The sequence below is a fragment of the Brachyistius frenatus genome, unplaced genomic scaffold (genome assembly GCF_029030835.1).
Source record: "Brachyistius frenatus isolate BFR_SWC_R1_liver_20210118 unplaced genomic scaffold, ASM2903083v1 Contig_5, whole genome shotgun sequence".
Classification (NCBI taxonomy): domain Eukaryota; kingdom Metazoa; phylum Chordata; class Actinopteri; family Embiotocidae; genus Brachyistius; species Brachyistius frenatus.
In genome coordinates, this window is record NW_027210604.1 from 3,102,437 (window position 1) to 3,122,249 (window position 19,813).

Consider the following 19,813-nt stretch of genomic DNA (forward strand, 5'->3'; position numbering starts at 1 on the left):
CAGAGGCAGCGAATGATATTAAATTTTAATACATACCGAAAGAAGTACAGAGTTTACTTTTACACCTGAACACAAACGCAAACTAGGCTGCACTTGTTTCCTTCTGTCAATCTCCCTTCTTTTTAATCAAATCTGGCCTCTCCACTTCCAGCAACGTGTGTCCATAAAAAAAGGCTCTGGTTTGTTTGACTCGCCATAAAGTTACTAGCCTGTGTGTGGTGGTTGAATTTTGAATATGCTTATAATAAGCACCTTCATGACAGCATCGTATGTGCTGAAATCACCAAATGCAGACATAAAGCATACAAGTGGCTGAAATGTCATTTGAAATATCGAATCATTTTCAAAGATGTATTTGACTGAAAACTGGCCAGTTTCTAGGGAAGAGAGTTCATTCTTAATGTCAGAAATTCAACTTTGATTAAATAATCTTCATCTTCTTTATCTCCACTGGGTTTGGGACCTTTCCCCAATTTACAGGAACCCTTTTATTATCTGACTGAAGGTTCTGTGAGGTGATAATTGGGCAAATTCCATTCGCTGATGAAGATTGTTGGATGCTGTTGAAAGATCCAGAAAAAGTTAGTAAGTGAACTTTAATTTGAGATAATTTTGCCAAACAATCCAGAAAAAAGGTTTCTTAGTTACATCAAATCAATCACAATCATCAACCATTTAATTTGGAATATAATTGGAAATATATTTGTCCCCCCCAAAAAACACGTCCTCTCCTCTAAAGTGAGTGAAAGAGGGACAAAAAGCCTCAACTTGCTCGTTATCAACAGCAGATGGAGCTCGAGATCTCAGATGGGGAACAGCAGGCTGCTGTTGTCATGGTTTCAGGTATCCTGGAGACACAATACTGGATGCTAATTGGTAGAACGAAAAGGAGGGAGAGAGGTAGAGGTTGTTGCTGCCTCTCTTCATTTTCTGTTTATATGTGCATCTCTATATTTAGTCCGACACGTAGAAGAATTGCCACCATTTACTGCACAAATGCAAACGACACGGGTGGAAAGAGTCGGACATACTCTGATAATAACAATGAAACTTTAAAATATGAACATGAGATATGACACTGGAAGGTATAGAAGTGCAGCATGTGCCCTATAATGTAATATTAGGTTTCCTCTGCCTTTTTCTGTGTTGATTTCTGTGTCTAATGTCATATAATATTTTAAAAGTTTTTTTTTATTTTTTATCAATGCCTGTAAAATACATTCATATTAGAATGAACTGCTATACTGAGCAGGCACTCTGTATGTAGCCCAAACTAATACTAAACTGTCATCTGCGTCTCTATATCTGTGCGTGTCTGTCTGTTTGTCATGCAGAGCGTAATCGTCACACGCCTTGCCGAGGCACCGCTAATCTAATTTCACGTACGCCTGATAAACTACGTCGTAAGTCGTTGTGATTGTTTCGGAGGATGCATATTGTCTTCCTGTCCCACCGTCTGTCTCCGTCTGTCACATCAAACACAAACACGTATCTGTGATGGCGTTGTTTACGGGAGGGTTCGGACATCCCGATAGTCTGGCACCGGCATCCAACGCGCGGCCTGCATCTGCTCGCCTGGAATTAAAAGGGCATTTATCCAAAACCTCCTTGGCACACGCAGAGTATTTAAATTTAGATGTTGGACGGCAGCAGCAGCAGCAACAGCAGCAGCAGCAGCAGCAGGTACCCTACTGGCTTTTAATGGCCAAACGAGAACGAGAACAGAGACCATAAGGCCCCTCCTGATGAATTGCAGCCGTTTGATTGGTGTGGCGATAACGGAGTCGTGTATCCTGCTGTATCCTTAATGGCATGTCGGGAGCTCACGCCGGCTCCATCCGAGAGCTGGATTAACCTCTTGTATTGTGTTGCCTTGCCTTTTTGTCTCGTACCTCTCGATGCAGTAGTGGTCAACGTGTCATCGCTTCTACAACGCTTCTATATCTGGCTCTAATATGTCATTGCTCGAGACGTGAACGGGGTTGGTTAAAGCTCAACAACGCAGGCTAAAACGATTGTGAAATCCACCTGTTAAAATATAGTTTTCTTTGATTCAGCTTTTTTTTTTTTTTTTTTTTTTTTTTTTACGTTTTGCAAAAGTGAGCTGCCAGACTGAAGGTGTTGCACTCTCAAAGGGACTCGTGTGTTTCTATTACTCATTGGGAAGAATCTAAAAAAAAAAGAAGTCTCAGACTAAATAAACTTGCTGTCTTTGACAGACTTTAAGCTAAAAAAATTTTTTTAAAAAAAAACTCCCAAAGAGATGAACTGAATACAGACAGACTGCTCACATCGGGAGGGGGGGGGGGGGGGGGACGACGAGCCACCCCGGTGGGCCAGGTTGGACGCATGCCCAAGTTCGCTGGCCACAACAATCAAACAGCCAGGATTAGCCTGTTGAGAAATTGATCGATGAAATGTTAATGTGGAAAACAACGATCCACAGTACGCTTGTCATGATCTAAAATAGGCTGCAGGGTCACAGACATGAGACTTGATCATGTGGAGGCTTTTCGCGAGTTAAGTGGATGTTGAAATATCATTATACAAACATGATTAAAGATGCATGTTTTTGTGAGGGTGATCTGACATTCAAGTCTTGTACTGATTATCTTCATCCAGAAGGAGTTGCTGGTTAGGTTTTTTTTTAATTATTATTATTATTTCAAGAATGCAGCTGAAGCCTTTTGTCTCCTTTCCTTGCAAAGCAGAAAATGTAAAAAAAAAAATATTGTATTATTATTATTATTGTGCACTTGCAAGCAGATTTCCAATTTTAAGGAGTGCGCTCTCGAAGCAGCAGTGTTCGGTTCTGCTCGGCAAATTTTAATCTGCTTTTTAATAAAGGACTTCTTGAGAGATGCGGCATTTACGGCACACAGCCATCCTCTGCGGTACTGTACAAAAAGAACTGATTTCTTTCTCTGAAATAAAACAACCAAAAAAAAATGTCCACTTTGATTTTAGAGGGATATATTCCCCCTCGCTGATGCTGACGAGTGGGTACGATGATTACGACTGTAATCTCTAGGGAAATTGTAATTGCAACTAAACCTTTTTTGAAGGTATTTTCGATTTATTGACCTGATGTTTGATGTTTAAAATGATCATAAAAGCACTTTTTTTTTTTTGGTGTGTGTGTGTGTGTGTGTGAGCGGCAGAGCTTTTCATCGCCTTCCACAAAGGAACCTAACAGCTTTAATTTAAGATACAATGATTGTTAATTGACGCGACGCTTGTCGGTGTTCCAGCGCGTCAGCCCTGAAAGATGGAGCCGATTGAGCCTTTGATGGCCGTTGTTGTTTGACGCGTGGGTTTGCATTTTGAACGGTTGGTGCCAAACTGACCGCAGCAGGGTTCGTGCCGAGATTTCAGTCGCACAACATGTAACACGCTGACACAAAGACTCAGGTTAATACTGCAATGTTGCCGCGGAGAGGAGTCTGTCAGAGCAGAAACCCAACAGATCTTTATAGAAAAGGCAAAACACAATGATGCGATCGTGCGGGATAGCCGATCGCAGGTGAACGTGTCCCGAAGCTCCTTACTGGACCGCTGAGGCTGAAAGGGATCAATCAACACGTCGTGACGTAACTGGTGAAAGATCAATAACTGACGAGGGCGCACATGACATGACAACGGACCTGCAGTTGCAGAGTCTGTGTTGTTGTTGTTGTTGTTGTTTTTTCTTCTTCTCTTTTCGCCCTCACACTGTAAAATGTGCAAATTACTGCAAGAGCTCATGGACTTTTGGAGAAAAAAAACAAACAAAAAAAACAACTGCAGTGACAGTTTGACATTTTGGGACAACAGTGAGTGAGATGAGAAGATCAATACCTCTTTTATATCTGTTAGATATGAAAATAGCCACAGCCTGTTGGCTAACCATGAAGTCTAGAAACAGCTGCTGGCCCAGCTCTGTTCTTAGCACCCCTACAGCTCACAAATTAACACAATATTTTTTGTTTTTTTTGTTTTTGTTTTTGTTCCTCACCACCAGCAGTCGCCAGAGATATCTTAGTAGGTTGTCCGTCTGCACTATTCTGGTGAACGCGATATCTCAAGAACGCCTCGATGGAATTCCCTTCAAATTTGGCACAAACGTTCGCTTGGTCCCGAAGAGTGAACGGAATAGATCCAAGGTCAAAAGTCAAGGTCGCGGTGACTTTACACGCTCCGGTCCTCAGCGACGCTAGATCTCAGTAAGACCTCGAAGGGGATTTCGTGGAAAATCGGCCCATGCGTTTTACTAAGGTCAAGGATGGACAAAGATTTTGGTAGTCTAAAGGTCAAAGGTCAACTGACACCTCGCGTCTAACCGACGAACCGTGAGCTACGTACTTCAGAGGCACACTGAGGAAACTTCTTCAAATGTGGCACAAATGTTTACTTCGGTTCAGACTATTTCTTGGCCAATTGCATCTACTTCCTGAAGTTGTGCACCTCACTTCCCCACCCCACCCCCACCCCCACCGGCGAGGCTACCCGTTTCCCCACTGACTCCATGCCACACATCATCTGTGAACGGAAACACGTAAAAGCAGCGCACAGGTGTATTTAGACCGCAGCTCACTGAGATAGAGGGCAAAACGTTTTCTTCAAAGAACATGCTGCAGCTGCGATGTCGCCTCCGCCGTGTACTGTTCGGCGTACATTATGGATTGTTAAGACAAGAGAAACGGATTGGGGCAGTATTTTGAACTCCTTCTGAGGAGTTTGACAGAAACACAAGGTTATTACAGAATCGAAATCTGAGGTTTGAGTAAATGTCTTGCACTGTAAAAAAAAATAAAGGAAAACTGCTCACAAAGCATTACGTGTTCTCTAAAGCGCTGTTAAATATTTGACAAGGCTGTTCTGCACGGAGCATCCACGTAAAGTTATATTAGTTTGTTATGATGTCAATTTAACTGGGTTTTAAAGATGTTATCTATACAGTAAAATCTCTTGAAATGCAAGGCTGTTTCATATTTGAAGAAACACCTACTTTGGAGATTTGGCACTATGGGCTACCTTAGTAGGATCATTTACTAATTTTGGTTATAGCCTGGAAAAATGATAAAACCCTGCTAAGTGGTGACTGGTTTAACTATATCCATAACAGAATGGCTGAAATATATGAAGACAAAGATGGCCTTTAATGTTGTTTCCTCAATGTGGCCTTCATGTAAAACACTGACGTCATGGCCACACCATAAAATTCACAACATGCTTCCAGGGTGTGATGATGTGTTCTCACTAGTGTGTGTGTGTGTGTGTGTGTGTGTGTTGGTAACTTCTCTATTAAACGGTGGGCCAATAAAACCGCAGAGGAAGCAGCACAGTGAGCCAATGACCGAGCTGCCGTCATCGGTCTCCGGTTGTTATTTGACTCGGCCGGCGCTCCGCTGCGCAGCCAAGCTAGACACGCTGAACCAGTGGGACCGGAAGTTAGGCGATTCCGACAGACAGGCAATTTTTCAACCACAAAAACAACCTCCGGTGTGGCTGCTATAAACGTCTCCTTACATAAAAAAAATATATATATATAATACTTTTTTATTATTTCTTTCTAATTAAAGGAAACAATCCCTTTACAAACATAATTCATCTAATCAAGGTTTTATAGCATGTTTTATCAGTTGGTACACTGAGATAACCTTTTTTTTGGGGTTTGTTTTACAGATATTCAAATTATCTGCTGAACAATGACAGTTCCTCACGATCATAAACTTGATGTAGCCTAGACTGAAAATTCAGTGCCAATATTCACCAATCATATTTGGGAAAAGCTAAAGAGAGATAGAAACATACATTTCTACAGCAATGGATCCCTTGACACGCCAACATTTTAACAAGGGTTACCATTGAAGGCACAGAGGTCAACTTCAGGGATTTTGTGTGGTTTTATTTTTAGAAACCTATTCCCATGTACAAATTGTCGTTGAAGGAAAATGGTTACAGGTACCATATATTAGCATTAATTTAACCATTAATTTGAGGTGTCTTTTTTTGCTTTCCATACACTTCTTTACATTAAATAGACTCTTAGACATGTTTAACAAATGTGCGAAATAGAGCCAAAATAGAAAGAAATGATACAACCAGGCCAAATTAAAAAAAAAAAAATCCATTAAAGCAAACAAATACAAAACTAAACATAGAGTACTAAATAAACCCTTGTTTTTACATTCGCACAAGATTTAAAAAAAAAAAAAAAAAAAAAGGTTTATCACTTAATTAGATTTAGACTTTATTAACGGGGGGAATTTCTGGGGAAATTTAATCATCACAGCAGCATAGAAACATATTTTTTTTTTTTTTTTTTACAATTTGTTTTGGTGTCTCTCGTCAGCGTTCATGCTTTTATTTCGAAGGTCACAACCGGATGTGCTTGTGACAAGAAGTCCTTTCCGGGGCGGCTCACCGACTGACGTCTCTCCCTCCTTCAGCTTCAATCATAGCGATCCGGCAGCCGGAGGAACACGCGTCTGTAAACTCCGGCGGGTGGGGGAGAAAAAAAAGAGAGAGACCGGGAAACAAAGAGACTCCTGAAACAAACAAACAAAACAAAACAAAAAAAACAGCTAAACGTGTCGGCAAAAGCTACAACAGCGGCGACCCCACCCTCCCCTCCTCCTCCCCCTCCAAAAACAAACAAACAAACAAACAACCGCCATGGACGAAAAGGCGTTTACGAAAGAGCTGGACCTGTGGATCGAGCAGCTCAACGAGTGCAAGCAGCTGTCTGAGGGACAAGTGAAATCGCTCTGCGAAAAGGTGAGACATTTTTTTTTTAAACTTTCAACTGCCAGCGTCTTCTTCTTCTTCTTCTCCTCCACCCACCACCACCACCTCCTCCTCCTCCTCCACCACCGCCGCCGCCGCCTTTCCAGACATTCTTAAAATGGCGTCCGGTAGTGTACATTTTCATTTACGCGGTGCGCGTATTTGACAGTCAGCCACTTCTTCCCAAACACAGATGAGCGACTGCTTGTTGTCTTAAAAAAAAAAATGTCGGCAAACAAGTGAATTACAGACACTTGTTTGAGTTTTTTTGTTGTTGTTTGTTTTGGTTTTTTTTAAAGCAGCCGGGCGGGAGGACGAAAACCATTTACTGGGAATTCAGCGGGGCTGCAGCGTCTCTCCGCCGGGAGTCGGCTCCATCGCTTCAGCCGCATTATGCCTCGTTATACTCGAGGGGAAAATACGGGTGCAAATTTGGGAACACTTTTGGGAAGATAACCTCGAAGCTATTTGAATGCGCCAAAATCCTCCTGCAACAAAAATCCTCCTCCCTTCACGAAAAAAGTTTCAAGTCGAGTTTTTGTTCTTCAAAAAGTGTTGAGTCAACTCTGTGGTCATTTCCGGAGGCCAGAAGTTTGTGTAACTGTACTGCGTTAATGCTGACTGGTGTTTCTATTATTTTGTCCTTTTTTATATATATATATATATATAAATAAGGGGTTAGGCTGAACGACACGACAGAAGAAATGGCTGCAATAAATTGCTCCTTTTCATTTTTGACCCAATTAATCAATTAGGTTGTTGGTCTTTTTTTTTAAATGTCTGAAAGTGGTGAAAAATGGCAGTCAGTGCTGTCAAAAAGCGTTTTGTTTTGTCCCAATCAAGTCCAAAACCAAAAGTTTAGTTGGGTTTTTTATCATGGAAGATTAAAAAAAAACAAAAAACAGAAAATATTCACATCTAAGAAGCTGAAATCAGAATTTTCAGCATTTTTTTTTCAAAAGGATTAATCGATTGCCAGAATAGTTGTTCTGATGAATTGTTGTATAATCCACGACGGTTCAACAGCAACATGCGCCACAGCTTCCAAAAAACAACAACAACAACCATCAACACTTTTCTAAGACACTCACCAGAAAAAAAAAAAAAACCCTCTCCATTAAGGGAGGATTTATTTCAGGACTGTTAGACTTAACATATTTCAGCGTGCTAATAAACCGCCAGCTCAGCCTACGTTGCAGATTAATCCTCGCAGGTAGTCCGGAGAGTTGCAATTTATCCGCGACCTCTGACCCTCATCTAGCTTCTCATTTACCCCTGAGGTCAATAAGTAGTGAGGGCGACCCGTTTACCAGGCAGCTGAGTAGTCCATTTTCAAACTACAACATGACTTAACGGGTGTAAAATGCATCGTGCGAGTGGCACATTGCACTTCTAGTCGCTCATTAGTCATCTGCTCTAAGTTTCTTGTCGACTTCTTCGGGACGTTAAGTGGACGTCGCGTCAATTTGCACCCGTCCAGGGAAATGTCAGCGGCCATGATGCGAGCGAATAACACGGAGACTGAAAATGAACTGAAGGGTTGTTTGGTGTTAATTTCCTCCCCCTGATGCTGCCGTTGCGGCGGCCACAGACATGTTGTCAGCACAAGTGTAACTTTGACCGTTTCGGTCGGTTAACTGCTGTAATTATTGTACGTCCCGCTGAGTGCGCAACGTGGACATTTACTTCTGCTGCGGCTGACAACGGGCCAGCTGATTCTCAACACGTCGGTGGTCTGAGCTGCAGCTTAACCTCAATCCTCTCCCCAACATCCTCTGTGCGGATTTCCAGCTCTAGATGTCTGGGGCTGAAAGGACCATTTCACCCTCAGACTTCAAAACAGTTTTTTTTTTTTTTTATTTTTTTTTTAATCTAATTGAGAATTCAAGTTTTCCAGAAAGTTCTACAACCCTCACCCCAAAGCATCTATTGCCGTCGCCCTGCGGCCCGCTCCGTTTTCATGCCTGCCCAGTTGGAGAATTGACATCTCTGTTTCTCATTGCAGGGCGTTATTAGTGTCTGAAATCCTTACTGAAACCAAAACTTCACACCAGATTATGGTACTTTAGTTTTCTGGTATTCTTTTTTTTTTTTTCTTCTTCTTTTAAAATTCAGATTTGCTTGTTTGGCTCAGCCCTCATAATGGAGGCTAAATTTGGACAGATGTTCTTCATTGCCATTTAGCAGATCTGAGCAGCTGTATCCCTCTCAGCTCTTTAAAAGGACAGAAACGCGCTCCTCTCCACCATGTTTGGAGAGCTGTGTGGACTGAAGGTTAAGGGGCGCAATATCCTCCAGTGGCTTGTTGGCATTTGTTTTCCTTTTTGTTCGGCTCTGATGTGGTCAGTCCCAGTAGTTGTAAATGCATTATTTATCCGAGGTACACAGCGGGTCAAGATCCTAACATGGGACTGGATGTTCTCTGTAGGAGTGTGGGGGTGGTGGTGGTCCATAATGCATAAGGATGACCTTTTTTTGTTTGTTTTGTTTTCCTTTGGAGTTGAACTTACATTTTTGACCTCTTCAGCTACTATGCTTTTGACAAATCGCTGCAGTGGTGACCCTTTGAACTTTTATTATTATTAATTTTTTTTATAGACATCTGTTCAAGGAACTTGTAGAAGAAACAAGAACTTCACAAATAAAGTTGTGTTTCTATTTCCCGTTTCCTCACTGATGCTGCAAGGACGCCATAAGAGTAGCCGAGGGGGGGAAAAGGAAAACTCTTAATTTCCTCCCCCGGTACTATTGACACAGCTGCTCCACCCATCCACCCACCCACCCATCCATCCATCCATCCCCCCTCCCTGTTTCTGTTAATATCCTCAGCAGAATGCACCCACACAACACCCTCCCCCATGTAAAAATAGCACAGGATATGACTGCTGGCGAGGTTGCATCACTACCACTATGAAAGCCTTTGTTGCTAAGAGTGTGTGACTCAGGATAAAAGTGTTCGCTGTGACTCAGAGGGCGGCCATCTCTGTTTGGGGATGGTATGGGGGTGCGGAGGAATGAGATGTGCAGCGTAATCGGTCCTCTTGTCTTTTCACGTCTGCTTTCCAGCTCTCTCCGAGAGAGGCTGAACACAGCACAGGTTCTCTCAAGTGGGCAGGGAGGAGGCAGCCGGCAGCGCTTTGTCTTGTTTATCATAATCAGTGCCGATTTTTCACTTTCCAGCACTGCAGTTGTCTCCATTTTTTTTGTTTTGTTTTTTGTTCGAGGCCTCGGTTGCGTTTTCCAAATACCGTTGACAGGATCGCGAGTTCGTCCCTGAGCTTTTAATGTTGTTTAAATGAAGCGACTCCAGACGACGTTAGGTTGACTGGAAATGAGCTTCATGTTCCTGTCAATTACAGAGAAAATGTAATTAAGTGTGTAACGTGCTTCAGGCAGAGACTCATCCCTTTCCTGACCTTTTTTTTTTTTTTTTTTACTCCCCCACTGTTCAAAAATAAACCTATTGTGCGTTACATAACCCTTCAGACATGGTTTTTGTCTTGAAGGTTATTTTCCCCGTGATGTTTACGCCTTATCTTTCCCTGACGAGGCTGCCGGGTCTACCGAGCACCCAGGCCCGGTACGTAGACAATTCGGACTTCTTGGTCCCCCGTCAAACATTCATTTCATATGACGCCACCTTAAAATGCGTCAGAATGGTGTAATAATTTTCATCATGTGGTGACTTTTGCGTGACCTTTTTTTTTTTTTTGGTCTGGAACCAGTTTGATGCAGCGAGGCAGGGCAGCAAGTGGAGCTTTGTTTGCCAGCTGAGGTCACAGTTTCAGTCAGGAGATCTGCTCCGAAGGGTGGTTTTGTTTTCCTCCTATTGTGAATTCATTACGTAACGGGTCCAATATTAATGTCAGAAACTCGCGTCCGAGCGACCGATCCTGCACAACAGGTTGTTAAAACGCGTCTCGGGCAATTCAGAGTCTGCCGCGGACGAAGCGCTGACAAAAATCGGACGCGGTCTGCCGTCGCCCGGCCGGTGTTGATTTCCACAGCGGTTGTTATTGTGCTGATGTCGGCAGAATGACGTGCGGTTGTAAAGTTTTGCCCAGGCGTCTGCAGGGGAACCTTTTGGCCGCATTTAACTCACTTTAATGGGATTATATTGCGGCAGCTGAGAAAACGCTGACCACATTTCTCGACGCCGGGCTGAGCCGTTTGTCGGCGACGCGGCGTCTCGGGCGGAGCTGCAATCGGGAGGCCGAGGTTCCCCCGCCGGAGCCTCCCCCGAGGCACACGGGTGCGGTCCGGACTTCGGGCCGAGGTGATTACGGAGGCTCTGATGTCATCCTTTACAACTCGCAGCAGCCGGGACCGGCGTCCTCGGCGTGCGCCGCTCCCCGCCGTCTCCGGGACAAACGGCTCCCTCGCACACTACCGTTTGGTGCTTTTCGCTAAATCCGAGTTTAAATAGCGAGTTCTGAAAAAAAAAAAAAAAGCTTATCTTGGTGCCGGGAGCAGCAGGTCACATCGTTGTTGGTTCACTTCCAACAGTTTTATGTAATATTTGATCAAGAGAGAACCTAATCCCGCGGGGTGTTTATTGCTTTCTGCCGCATTTTTGTTGTTGTTGTTGTTGTTGTTGTTACGTGGCACGATTACATCAGCATAAAATGATATCTTGTAAAGGATATAGACTTTCTTTTTCCTTTTTTTTTCTGGAGGATGAGGCGATGCTGACGGTGAATGTTTTGTCGGGTATTCAGGACAACAACGAAGGTCTACCTCGAAGAGGTTTCACTGAAGATTGAACGTTTGAAGCGAGAGAAATCAAATCGGACGTTCGGCACGACGTGGAACAGAAAACGCAAGCGCTGTCTGTCACGCCGATCGCGCACAAAGTGCACGTTAAGTTCATCGGGGGTATTCCTTCAGCAGGTTTCGGGAGGCGGAGGTGCTATCTGATGCATCGCCGAACATCATTATTACTCATACGGCGTAGCGTAAGGTTACAGAGCTGAAGGCCGTAGATTGATTCACCCGTGGAGAATGTCCTGCTAAAAGGAAAAGCACTTAAAGATATTGTCTTTTAGATGAATTAGGTTGTCGTCTTATGTTTGAACCCGGTGTCTGGTATCTTTTTTTGGTTTTTTTTTTCCCCCTCTTATGGTCTAAATATAAGATAAAAGTAGGTTAGGACTTTTCCAGCAGGAGCATTAGAGGTTTGTTTGGAACAGGGCAGGAACTGAATCGTCCGTTTTGTCAGTGTCAGGGCCGTAACAAACGTTTCTACTATTTCAAATGTATTATCTACCCTATTATTACATTTGTTATCATTCAAAGTACTGTAAAGTGGCAGTAAGTACCTTTTACTACCATTTTATTTTTGTCTTCTTTTCCATCATTGCCGTATCCGTTTTCCAGATAATGACCAGTCATTTTAGTTATTTAGAATGTATAAAGTGTATTAAATGGACGGTGCATTTAAGGACACTGGTACTGTAGCTAAAGGGAAAGAAAAGGCTGAGAGGATCCCAGACAGGTGGACCCGACCCCTCTTAAAGTGCACGTTTTTTTTTGTTGTTGTTGTTTTTTTTACCGACTCATCTCGTCGTTGTTTACTTTCTATTTCTTTTCACCTCAAAGTAATGGGACTCGGCAGAAACGGGGGAGGGAAATCGACTGCGCTGCGGCTCCACTTTCGATAAAGACATCGAGAATATTCTCCCCGGCCGAGCGGACTCGGTTGCTTTGGCGGCAGAAGCCCCGGTCAATCTGTCGCGCAGTGACCGAAAGGCCTCCTGCCACACGGCAGCGTGGGCACGTGGCGGGGGTGCATAATATAGGTCAGCGTTGTGCAGCGCTGCGGGCCCCGTCCCGGTCGCAGCCGGGCCCGTCTCTCTCTCTGCGTCCCCCCCATCTGCTGGTGACGGGCCAGCTCCACCTCCAGCCACGCTTTTTTTTCTCCCTGGGGCCCCGTTGTTAAAAGGGAACAGCACACGGTGGGCTGCTCGAAACGGGCCGCCGGCAAAATCCCAGGCGTTTTTCGACGGGAGGAGGCGTGCGCGCCCTCCGCCCCCCGCCCTCCCACCGCAAACCGAACCAAGAAGAGCGTGCAAAGAGTGACTCGGCAAATTTAGGAAACCGACAGAACGCAACGACTCCGGGTCTTCAGCCTTCGGTCATGGATGATATTCTAACTCGTACATGTGGTTGTTTACACCCTCACCTCAATCGCTCCCTTTTTTTTTTTTGCTTTCATAACCCTTCTTCCATGTCTGGTGGTCATCTGGCTCAAAACATAGGGCTCGGATTTGTTTGCTCCAAAGCTTCTTAAAAGCGCTCATCCAGCCAACCGACCCCCGGATCAGACCGGCCAGACTGGCTCCAGGAATAGACCTTGTTGTGGGTCTCTGGATTTAGTCTTCGTACTGTGTCAAGCCTAAACTACTACTAAAGGCTGCATATATATATATATAATAAGGCACCTGCTGAGTGCAATTTATTGAAAGATTGTTCACTTAAAAAGATGCTCCTCTTGAAGCCGACCACACAGTTAAAACTCCCCTAAACTTACAACGCACGCGTAAAATTAGAGCATCGCCATCGTGTGACTTCCCCCGGTTTGCGTTGAATGAGACGGCAGTAACCCAAGCGGTTCCTCTGGAAGCACCAGCTGCGGGCCACACACCGAGTCACACCGCCTCACCGGGAATTCTGGGTAAAATAATGAACCGCGTCCAAAAGGAAAACGGTTCCCCCAGCGCTACTTTTGAGCGGAGCGGCCGACCGACTGTCGTGTTGCCACGGCAGCGACAGTTTCGTCCAAAAAAAAACCAAACAAAAAAACCACGAGGCACCACTCTGCGATCTGTTTTTGGCTTCGGGAGCGTCACGCTAATAGATTTTTGGGAAATCAGAGCTGCCCTCCCCGACCAGACCCACAGGAAACTGAAGACGCACACACGCACACGCACACGCACACGCACACACACACACACACACACACACACACACACACACACACACACACACACACACGGGGTCGAGGCTTATATCTTTGGATAGGTTAGGGTGTTGGGGTTGGGGGGGGTGTTAAGCCCATTTTGGTTCGTCTCACCTCCAGTTTTGGTATTTCTCACTTTACACATTTTGAAGCCCTTAAACAGCAGCTAAATTACCATTATTATTATTATTATTATTATTATATTTTATTTTGTTTCTCTCCAGGCGAAGGAGATCCTGACGAAGGAGTCCAACGTCCAGGAGGTGAGATGTCCGGTGACGGTGTGCGGCGACGTGCACGGCCAGTTCCACGACCTCATGGAGCTGTTCAAGATCGGAGGGAAATCTCCAGACACAAACTACTTGTTCATGGGGGACTACGTGGACAGAGGCTACTACTCCGTAGAGACCGTCAGTTTACTAGTTGCACTTAAGGTGAGTCACGATTTACAAAGTCTTTTGTGTCTTTTAAATTTGTTTTTTTTTTAAAAAAAGCGCGATTTTAACCCTCGTTTTGAGAAGGGGTGAAAAAAACAACAACAACAACCGAAATGAACATACCGATACGTTTCTCTGCTGGTGCTTCAGGTACGCTTCCGGGAGCGCATCACAATCCTCCGAGGGAACCACGAGAGCAGACAGATCACGCAAGTGTACGGCTTCTACGACGAGTGCCTAAGGAAGTACGGAAACGCCAACGTCTGGAAGTATTTCACCGACCTGTTCGATTACCTCCCCCTCACCGCCCTGGTGGACTCTCAGGTGAGAACGGTGCACGTCGGTCGGCTTCACGGGTGGAAAAACTGGAACGTGGACGTTCCGAGCGAATTCACCGTCGTTCTCCCGTCTCTCGTCCCCCCCCTCGTCCCCCCCGCGAAATGAAACGAAGAACATTTATCAGGAAAGGAAATCTTGTTTTGGTGTGAACGATTCAGAAGCTGTGGTACCGTACTCAGATCTCTCTCTCTCTCTCTCTCTCTCTCTCTCTCTCTCTCTCTCTCTCTCTCTCTCTCTCTCTCTCTCCCCCCCCCAGATTTTCTGCCTTCACGGAGGCCTGTCACCGTCCATAGACACATTGGATCACATTCGGGCTCTGGACCGTTTGCAGGAAGTGCCGCACGAGGTAAGGCCCGCGTTTCGACGTCCTTCGGAAAGCAAAGTTACTCGCGGCCTCGTGGTCGGGAACAACAGCTTCGGTACATCGGAGGGGAACCGAACGTTTGAAACATAATCGTCGGCGGGAGTAACGTGATCACGACTTTTAAACACCCCAACGTTTCTCCGCCACCGAGCACACTCGCAGCTAAAACGTGCCGGCGGCCGTTCACCGATTTTGACCTCCTCTTCGCCCCCCCCCTCTCCCTCCCTCCCTCCCTCCCCCACCCCCACCCTCCCCCTCCCGCAGGGTCCCATGTGCGACCTGCTGTGGTCCGACCCCGACGACCGCGGCGGCTGGGGCATCTCTCCCCGAGGAGCCGGCTACACGTTCGGTCAGGACATCTCCGAGACGTTCAACCACGCCAACCGCCTGACGCTGGTGTCTCGCGCCCACCAGCTGGTTATGGAGGTGTGTGTGTGTGTGTGTGTGTGTGTGTGTGTGTGTGTGTGTGTGTGTTTATCTACGCAGGCGACCTAATCTGCATAATTGTACGTCTGCTGCCGAGGGAGGTTTAAGCCCGGAAAAAAAACTTGGGTGTACGTCAGTCGGCCACAACTGCAGATTACACAATCCGCAAGTTAAATACAGCAAAAGCGGCTCTGAGCGATTGCTGGTTCAGGACCAACTGTCGCATCACCAGCTCGCACTTTCATTCTGAGTTCAAGAGGAGGTTAAGTTTTTAGATTTTCAGTGCGGTAGCACATTTTTTTTTTGGCGTGTGTGTTTGTTTTTGTTTCATGAATTATACATGTGCAGTGAATAATGCGTCTGCTTTTTCCCCTGCAGGGTTACAACTGGTGCCACGAGAGGAACGTGGTGACAATATTTAGCGCTCCCAACTACTGCTACCGCTGCGGCAACCAGGCGGCCATCATGGAACTGGACGACACCCTCAAATACTCCTTGTAAGCACGCAAAATGGACTTCGCTCCCAAATTATGCGCAGAATATTTGCTTAACCGGGATGAGCATTTATGACTTCTTCTTTTTCTTTTCCTTTTCCTTTTCCTACTCTTTTTCTTTGCCAGCTTGCAGTTCGACCCGGCGCCTCGCAGAGGGGAGCCTCACGTCACCCGCCGCACCCCCGACTACTTCCTGTAAACTCTGACCTTCGACCCCTTGTACAGTCAAGTCCAGCATTGCCATGATATACGACCTTCAACTGACATGAGAGAGGAGCGGGAGGGTGGGAGGCTGTGGTGGTGGGGGGTGGGGGTGGGCGCTACACAGCAGTGCACATTGTATATCCACACAAGACCTATTTAAAGCATTTAACAAAAAAAAAAACAACAACAACGTCTGTGTCTATGAATGGACCAAAAAAAAAGGTGTGTGCCATAATCATTACAATATTCATTGCTGAGGACTTGTATTGAGAATCTCCCCCTCTATATAAAAACAACAGTGCTGTTTCAATTCCTTATCCTTGTACCCGCGTAGCTGGACTGACGGCAACAAAAGGCCCAAGACTGAATTTTTTTGCCATTTCAAAACGCGGCTGTTCGAGTCCCACATGCCATGGCTTAACATCCACGAGATCCCAACGCGATCTCTTTGCACTTTTGTAAATTTAAAGAAATGTAACATATGTCAAAAGATGAAAAAGATTTCACACTACAGATGGTTTGGGGTTGTTCTTTTTTTCTTTCTTTCTTTTTTTTGTTGTTGTTGATTTTTCCGATTTTTTTTTTTTTTTTTTTTAAGTTACACATAAAGCCCCCATCAGGCAAGTTTTACACAAAGTTTCTTTGTTCTGTGTAACTTTTGAGGAAAACCCTTCTTTATGCAGTCACCCCGCTTGGTTGTATATGATGGGACAGATGATGGTGTTCATCCACGTCAACTCACTCACTCCCTCTGAACTTACAGAGTCTGTATTAACCAAATAATTTGAATAATAAAGATGACGGTGGCTTATTGATTCGAATGTGCCGTTTTCCTCCTTTCGGATTTCTACTGCCGGAGGTTTCGCCTCGATGGATGACAGGAAGTGTCAAGTGTAAGTTTTATGTTCCTCACCAAGCAGCGTCAACATTTGCTTTGAAGTGATACCAGAAGTTCTGTAAACGATGAGGGACACAAATGGGAAAAAAAACAAAACAACAACCCTAAAGAATAACAGATATGTTGGTGGTTTGTTTGCACAAAACTCTGGCAGGATTATGGCACAATTGATATCACAGGGAGTTTACTGAAGACTTAATTAATAGTCCTTTTGTGGTTTTCCAGCTCGAATTAACAGATTCTCCAAAAGTATTGTCAAACATTTTAGGAATGTTACCAGAAAATATCCGCCTGTTGCTTAAAGCAAAAATACTAACATTCAAAGAAGTTCTACTTAAAACATTTTTAAGAGTCATGATCTGAAAAAACATTTAAAAGAATGTAAACGCAAAACGTTTTTAAAACGTTTGTCGAGAACGCTGTTCTACGTCTGAGAAGAACGTTACGGGAACAACGACAACAAAAATTCCTACTGAAAACGTCACGAGCGATTTAAGAACAATGATATCAGTTATTGGTCACAAACAAAAATACATGCAAAATTTGAAGTCATTACGCGCGTGCCTACTATTCTGTAAACATCCTAAAGCAATTTGCTGCTTCACATCTAAACAAACATTTTGGAACATTTATTTGTGACAAAAAAAAAAAAAAAAAAAAAAAAGCATGAAGCAATATTTAGAAATGAATGAAGTGTATATATATTCAATCAAGGCTTATAATAACGTGCCGGAGAAACAGTTTATAAAAGGGAAGACAGCGCCGCTCAGTGGCACCTTAGATTACTACATTAGAGAGTTCAGTTTCAGACGTACTTTAAACACCATAAAAATAACAAGACAAAGTTAAGATAGGTAGGTATTTACTTTATTAATCCCCGAGGGGAATTTTTTTTTCCGCTACAGCAGCATACAGAAGCAATAAGATAATAATAGAAATAATAGAATAAAATAATAGAATAGAATAGAATAATAGAAAAGCAATAAAATTGCAGTAAATAGCAGTAAAAAAAATATGAATATAAAATGCACAGTATATACAGTACATTATTATATATATATATATATATTATATACAACAAACCAAGAACACAGTCAACAGTGTTATTTGTACTGTGATGGATTTTGCCAGAGGTGAGTTATTGTACAGTCTTATTGCAGTGGGCAGGAATGATCTCCTGTATCTGTCCTGAAGACAAAGTTCATAGAAATGATCCGAAATGCCTTTATTTTTTTATTTTTTATTTTTTTTGCACAAGAACTCACTTAATAAATTTTTTTTAAATTTTTTTTTTACATAATATAAATGATTGTGGCGAAAATAATGAATACTATTTTTTTTTAAACATTTAAAATTTTATTGAATAACCCCGCCCCAAAAATTGAGACGCTGATATTTAAAAAAAAATAAAAAAAATAAAATAAAATAAATGGAGACCGGGGTTAGATAAACAGAGCCTCCCACCCTCCTCCTCCTCCTCCTCCTCCCCCCACCTACGTCACCCTCCTACGTCACCCTCTACGTCAGCCGCCTCGTCCGCAGACTTCCAGCCGCCGTCGGACCCTCCGCGTCTTGTCGAGGCCCTGCAGAGGAAACTCAACCTCTGGATCCGCGTTTAAACAAACAACAACAACAAAAAAAACAATTGACGGTGCGTAGCCTTCCGAAAGCAGTGTTTTTTATTTTTATTTCTTTATATATTTAGATTTATATTTAGATCCTGTGCTGAAGAATTTAAAAGCTTTTTCTCATTTTGTATCCACGTTTGTTGTTTTTTGTTTTTTTGCTCGATGTTGGTTGCTAAGAGGCCTCGCTGCTAAAGCTAAGCTAAGATGCTAGCATTGTGCACGGTAATGCTAGCCGTCTGCTTTTAGCTTCCTATGCACCCCCTTTTTTTTCTTTTTTTTTAGGGGGGGGTGTAAATAAACACACACAAGCCATCTTTTTTTTTTTTTTTTTAAATGTGTTTTATGTATTCAAACCCCCTCCTCCGCCCTCCTCCACCCTTTTGTCAGTTATCAACGGCGAGCCAGCTAGCATGGTTAGCATCGGGGGGGGGGTTGCTAACGTTAGCTTCGGGAGTTGTACAAGAAAAAAAAAATAACAACAACGTGAATTGAAGTTTTACATTTTTACAAACTCGCCGTTTCTTCCCGACTGTTATTATTATTTATTGTTATTATTATTATCATCGCGTTTGTGCGGTTTTAGCTGCTCGTCTGCTCTCTGACGTAGAACGAGAAGCGCTAAAGTTCGCTAACCGGCAGGTTTTAATCCAACAACTCCCGACGTTTTGTTCATAATCTGTGTTTCCTCCACCTCTCCACCTCCACCACCTCCTCCTCCTCCACCTCCATCTCTCCTCCACCTCTCCACCACCTCCTCCTCCTCTCCACCTCCACCTCCTCCACCACCACCTCTTCCACCACCTCCTCCTCCTCCTCCACCACCTCCTCCTCCACCTCCTCTCCACCTCCACCACCTCCTCTCCTCCTCCACCTCTCCACCTGCTCCACCACCACCTCTCCTCCTCCTCCTCTCCTCCTCCACCACCACCTCTCCACCACCTCCTCCTCCTCCTCTCCACCTCCTCCACCACCTCTCCTCCTCCACCTCTCCACCACCTCCACCTCCTCCACCACCACCTCTCCTCCACCTTCACCTCTCCTCCTCCACCTCCACCTCTCCTCCTCCACCTCCACCTCCTCCTCCTCTCCACCTCCTCCACCACCACCTCTCCTCCTCTCCTCCTCCACCACCACCTCTCCTCCACCTCTCCACCACCTCTCCTCCTCCTCCACCACCTCCACCTCTCCTCCTCCACCTCTCCACCACCACCTCTCCTCCTCCTCCTCTCCACCTCCTCCACCACCACCTCCATCTCTCCTCCACCACCTCCACCTCCTCCTCCTCTACACCTCTCCA

General features: G+C 44.5%; 2 protein-coding genes across 2 annotated transcripts in view; both read left to right on the forward strand.

Moving 5' to 3' along the window:
* skp1 (S-phase kinase-associated protein 1) overlaps positions 1-19,813 on the forward strand; it is a 140,512-nt gene that overhangs the window by 117,953 nt on the left and 2,746 nt on the right. The gene's annotated exons all lie outside the window — the stretch shown is intronic.
* ppp2cab (protein phosphatase 2 catalytic subunit alpha b) lies at positions 6,467-16,805 on the forward strand. The gene is made up of 7 exons (XM_069717561.1): positions 6,467-6,759; positions 13,951-14,160; positions 14,314-14,487; positions 14,759-14,848; positions 15,131-15,292; positions 15,671-15,789; positions 15,913-16,805. The coding sequence occupies exons 1-7, from the start codon at positions 6,658-6,660 to the stop codon at positions 15,983-15,985; spliced, it is 930 nt and encodes a 309-aa protein (XP_069573662.1). The 5' UTR covers positions 6,467-6,657; the 3' UTR covers positions 15,986-16,805.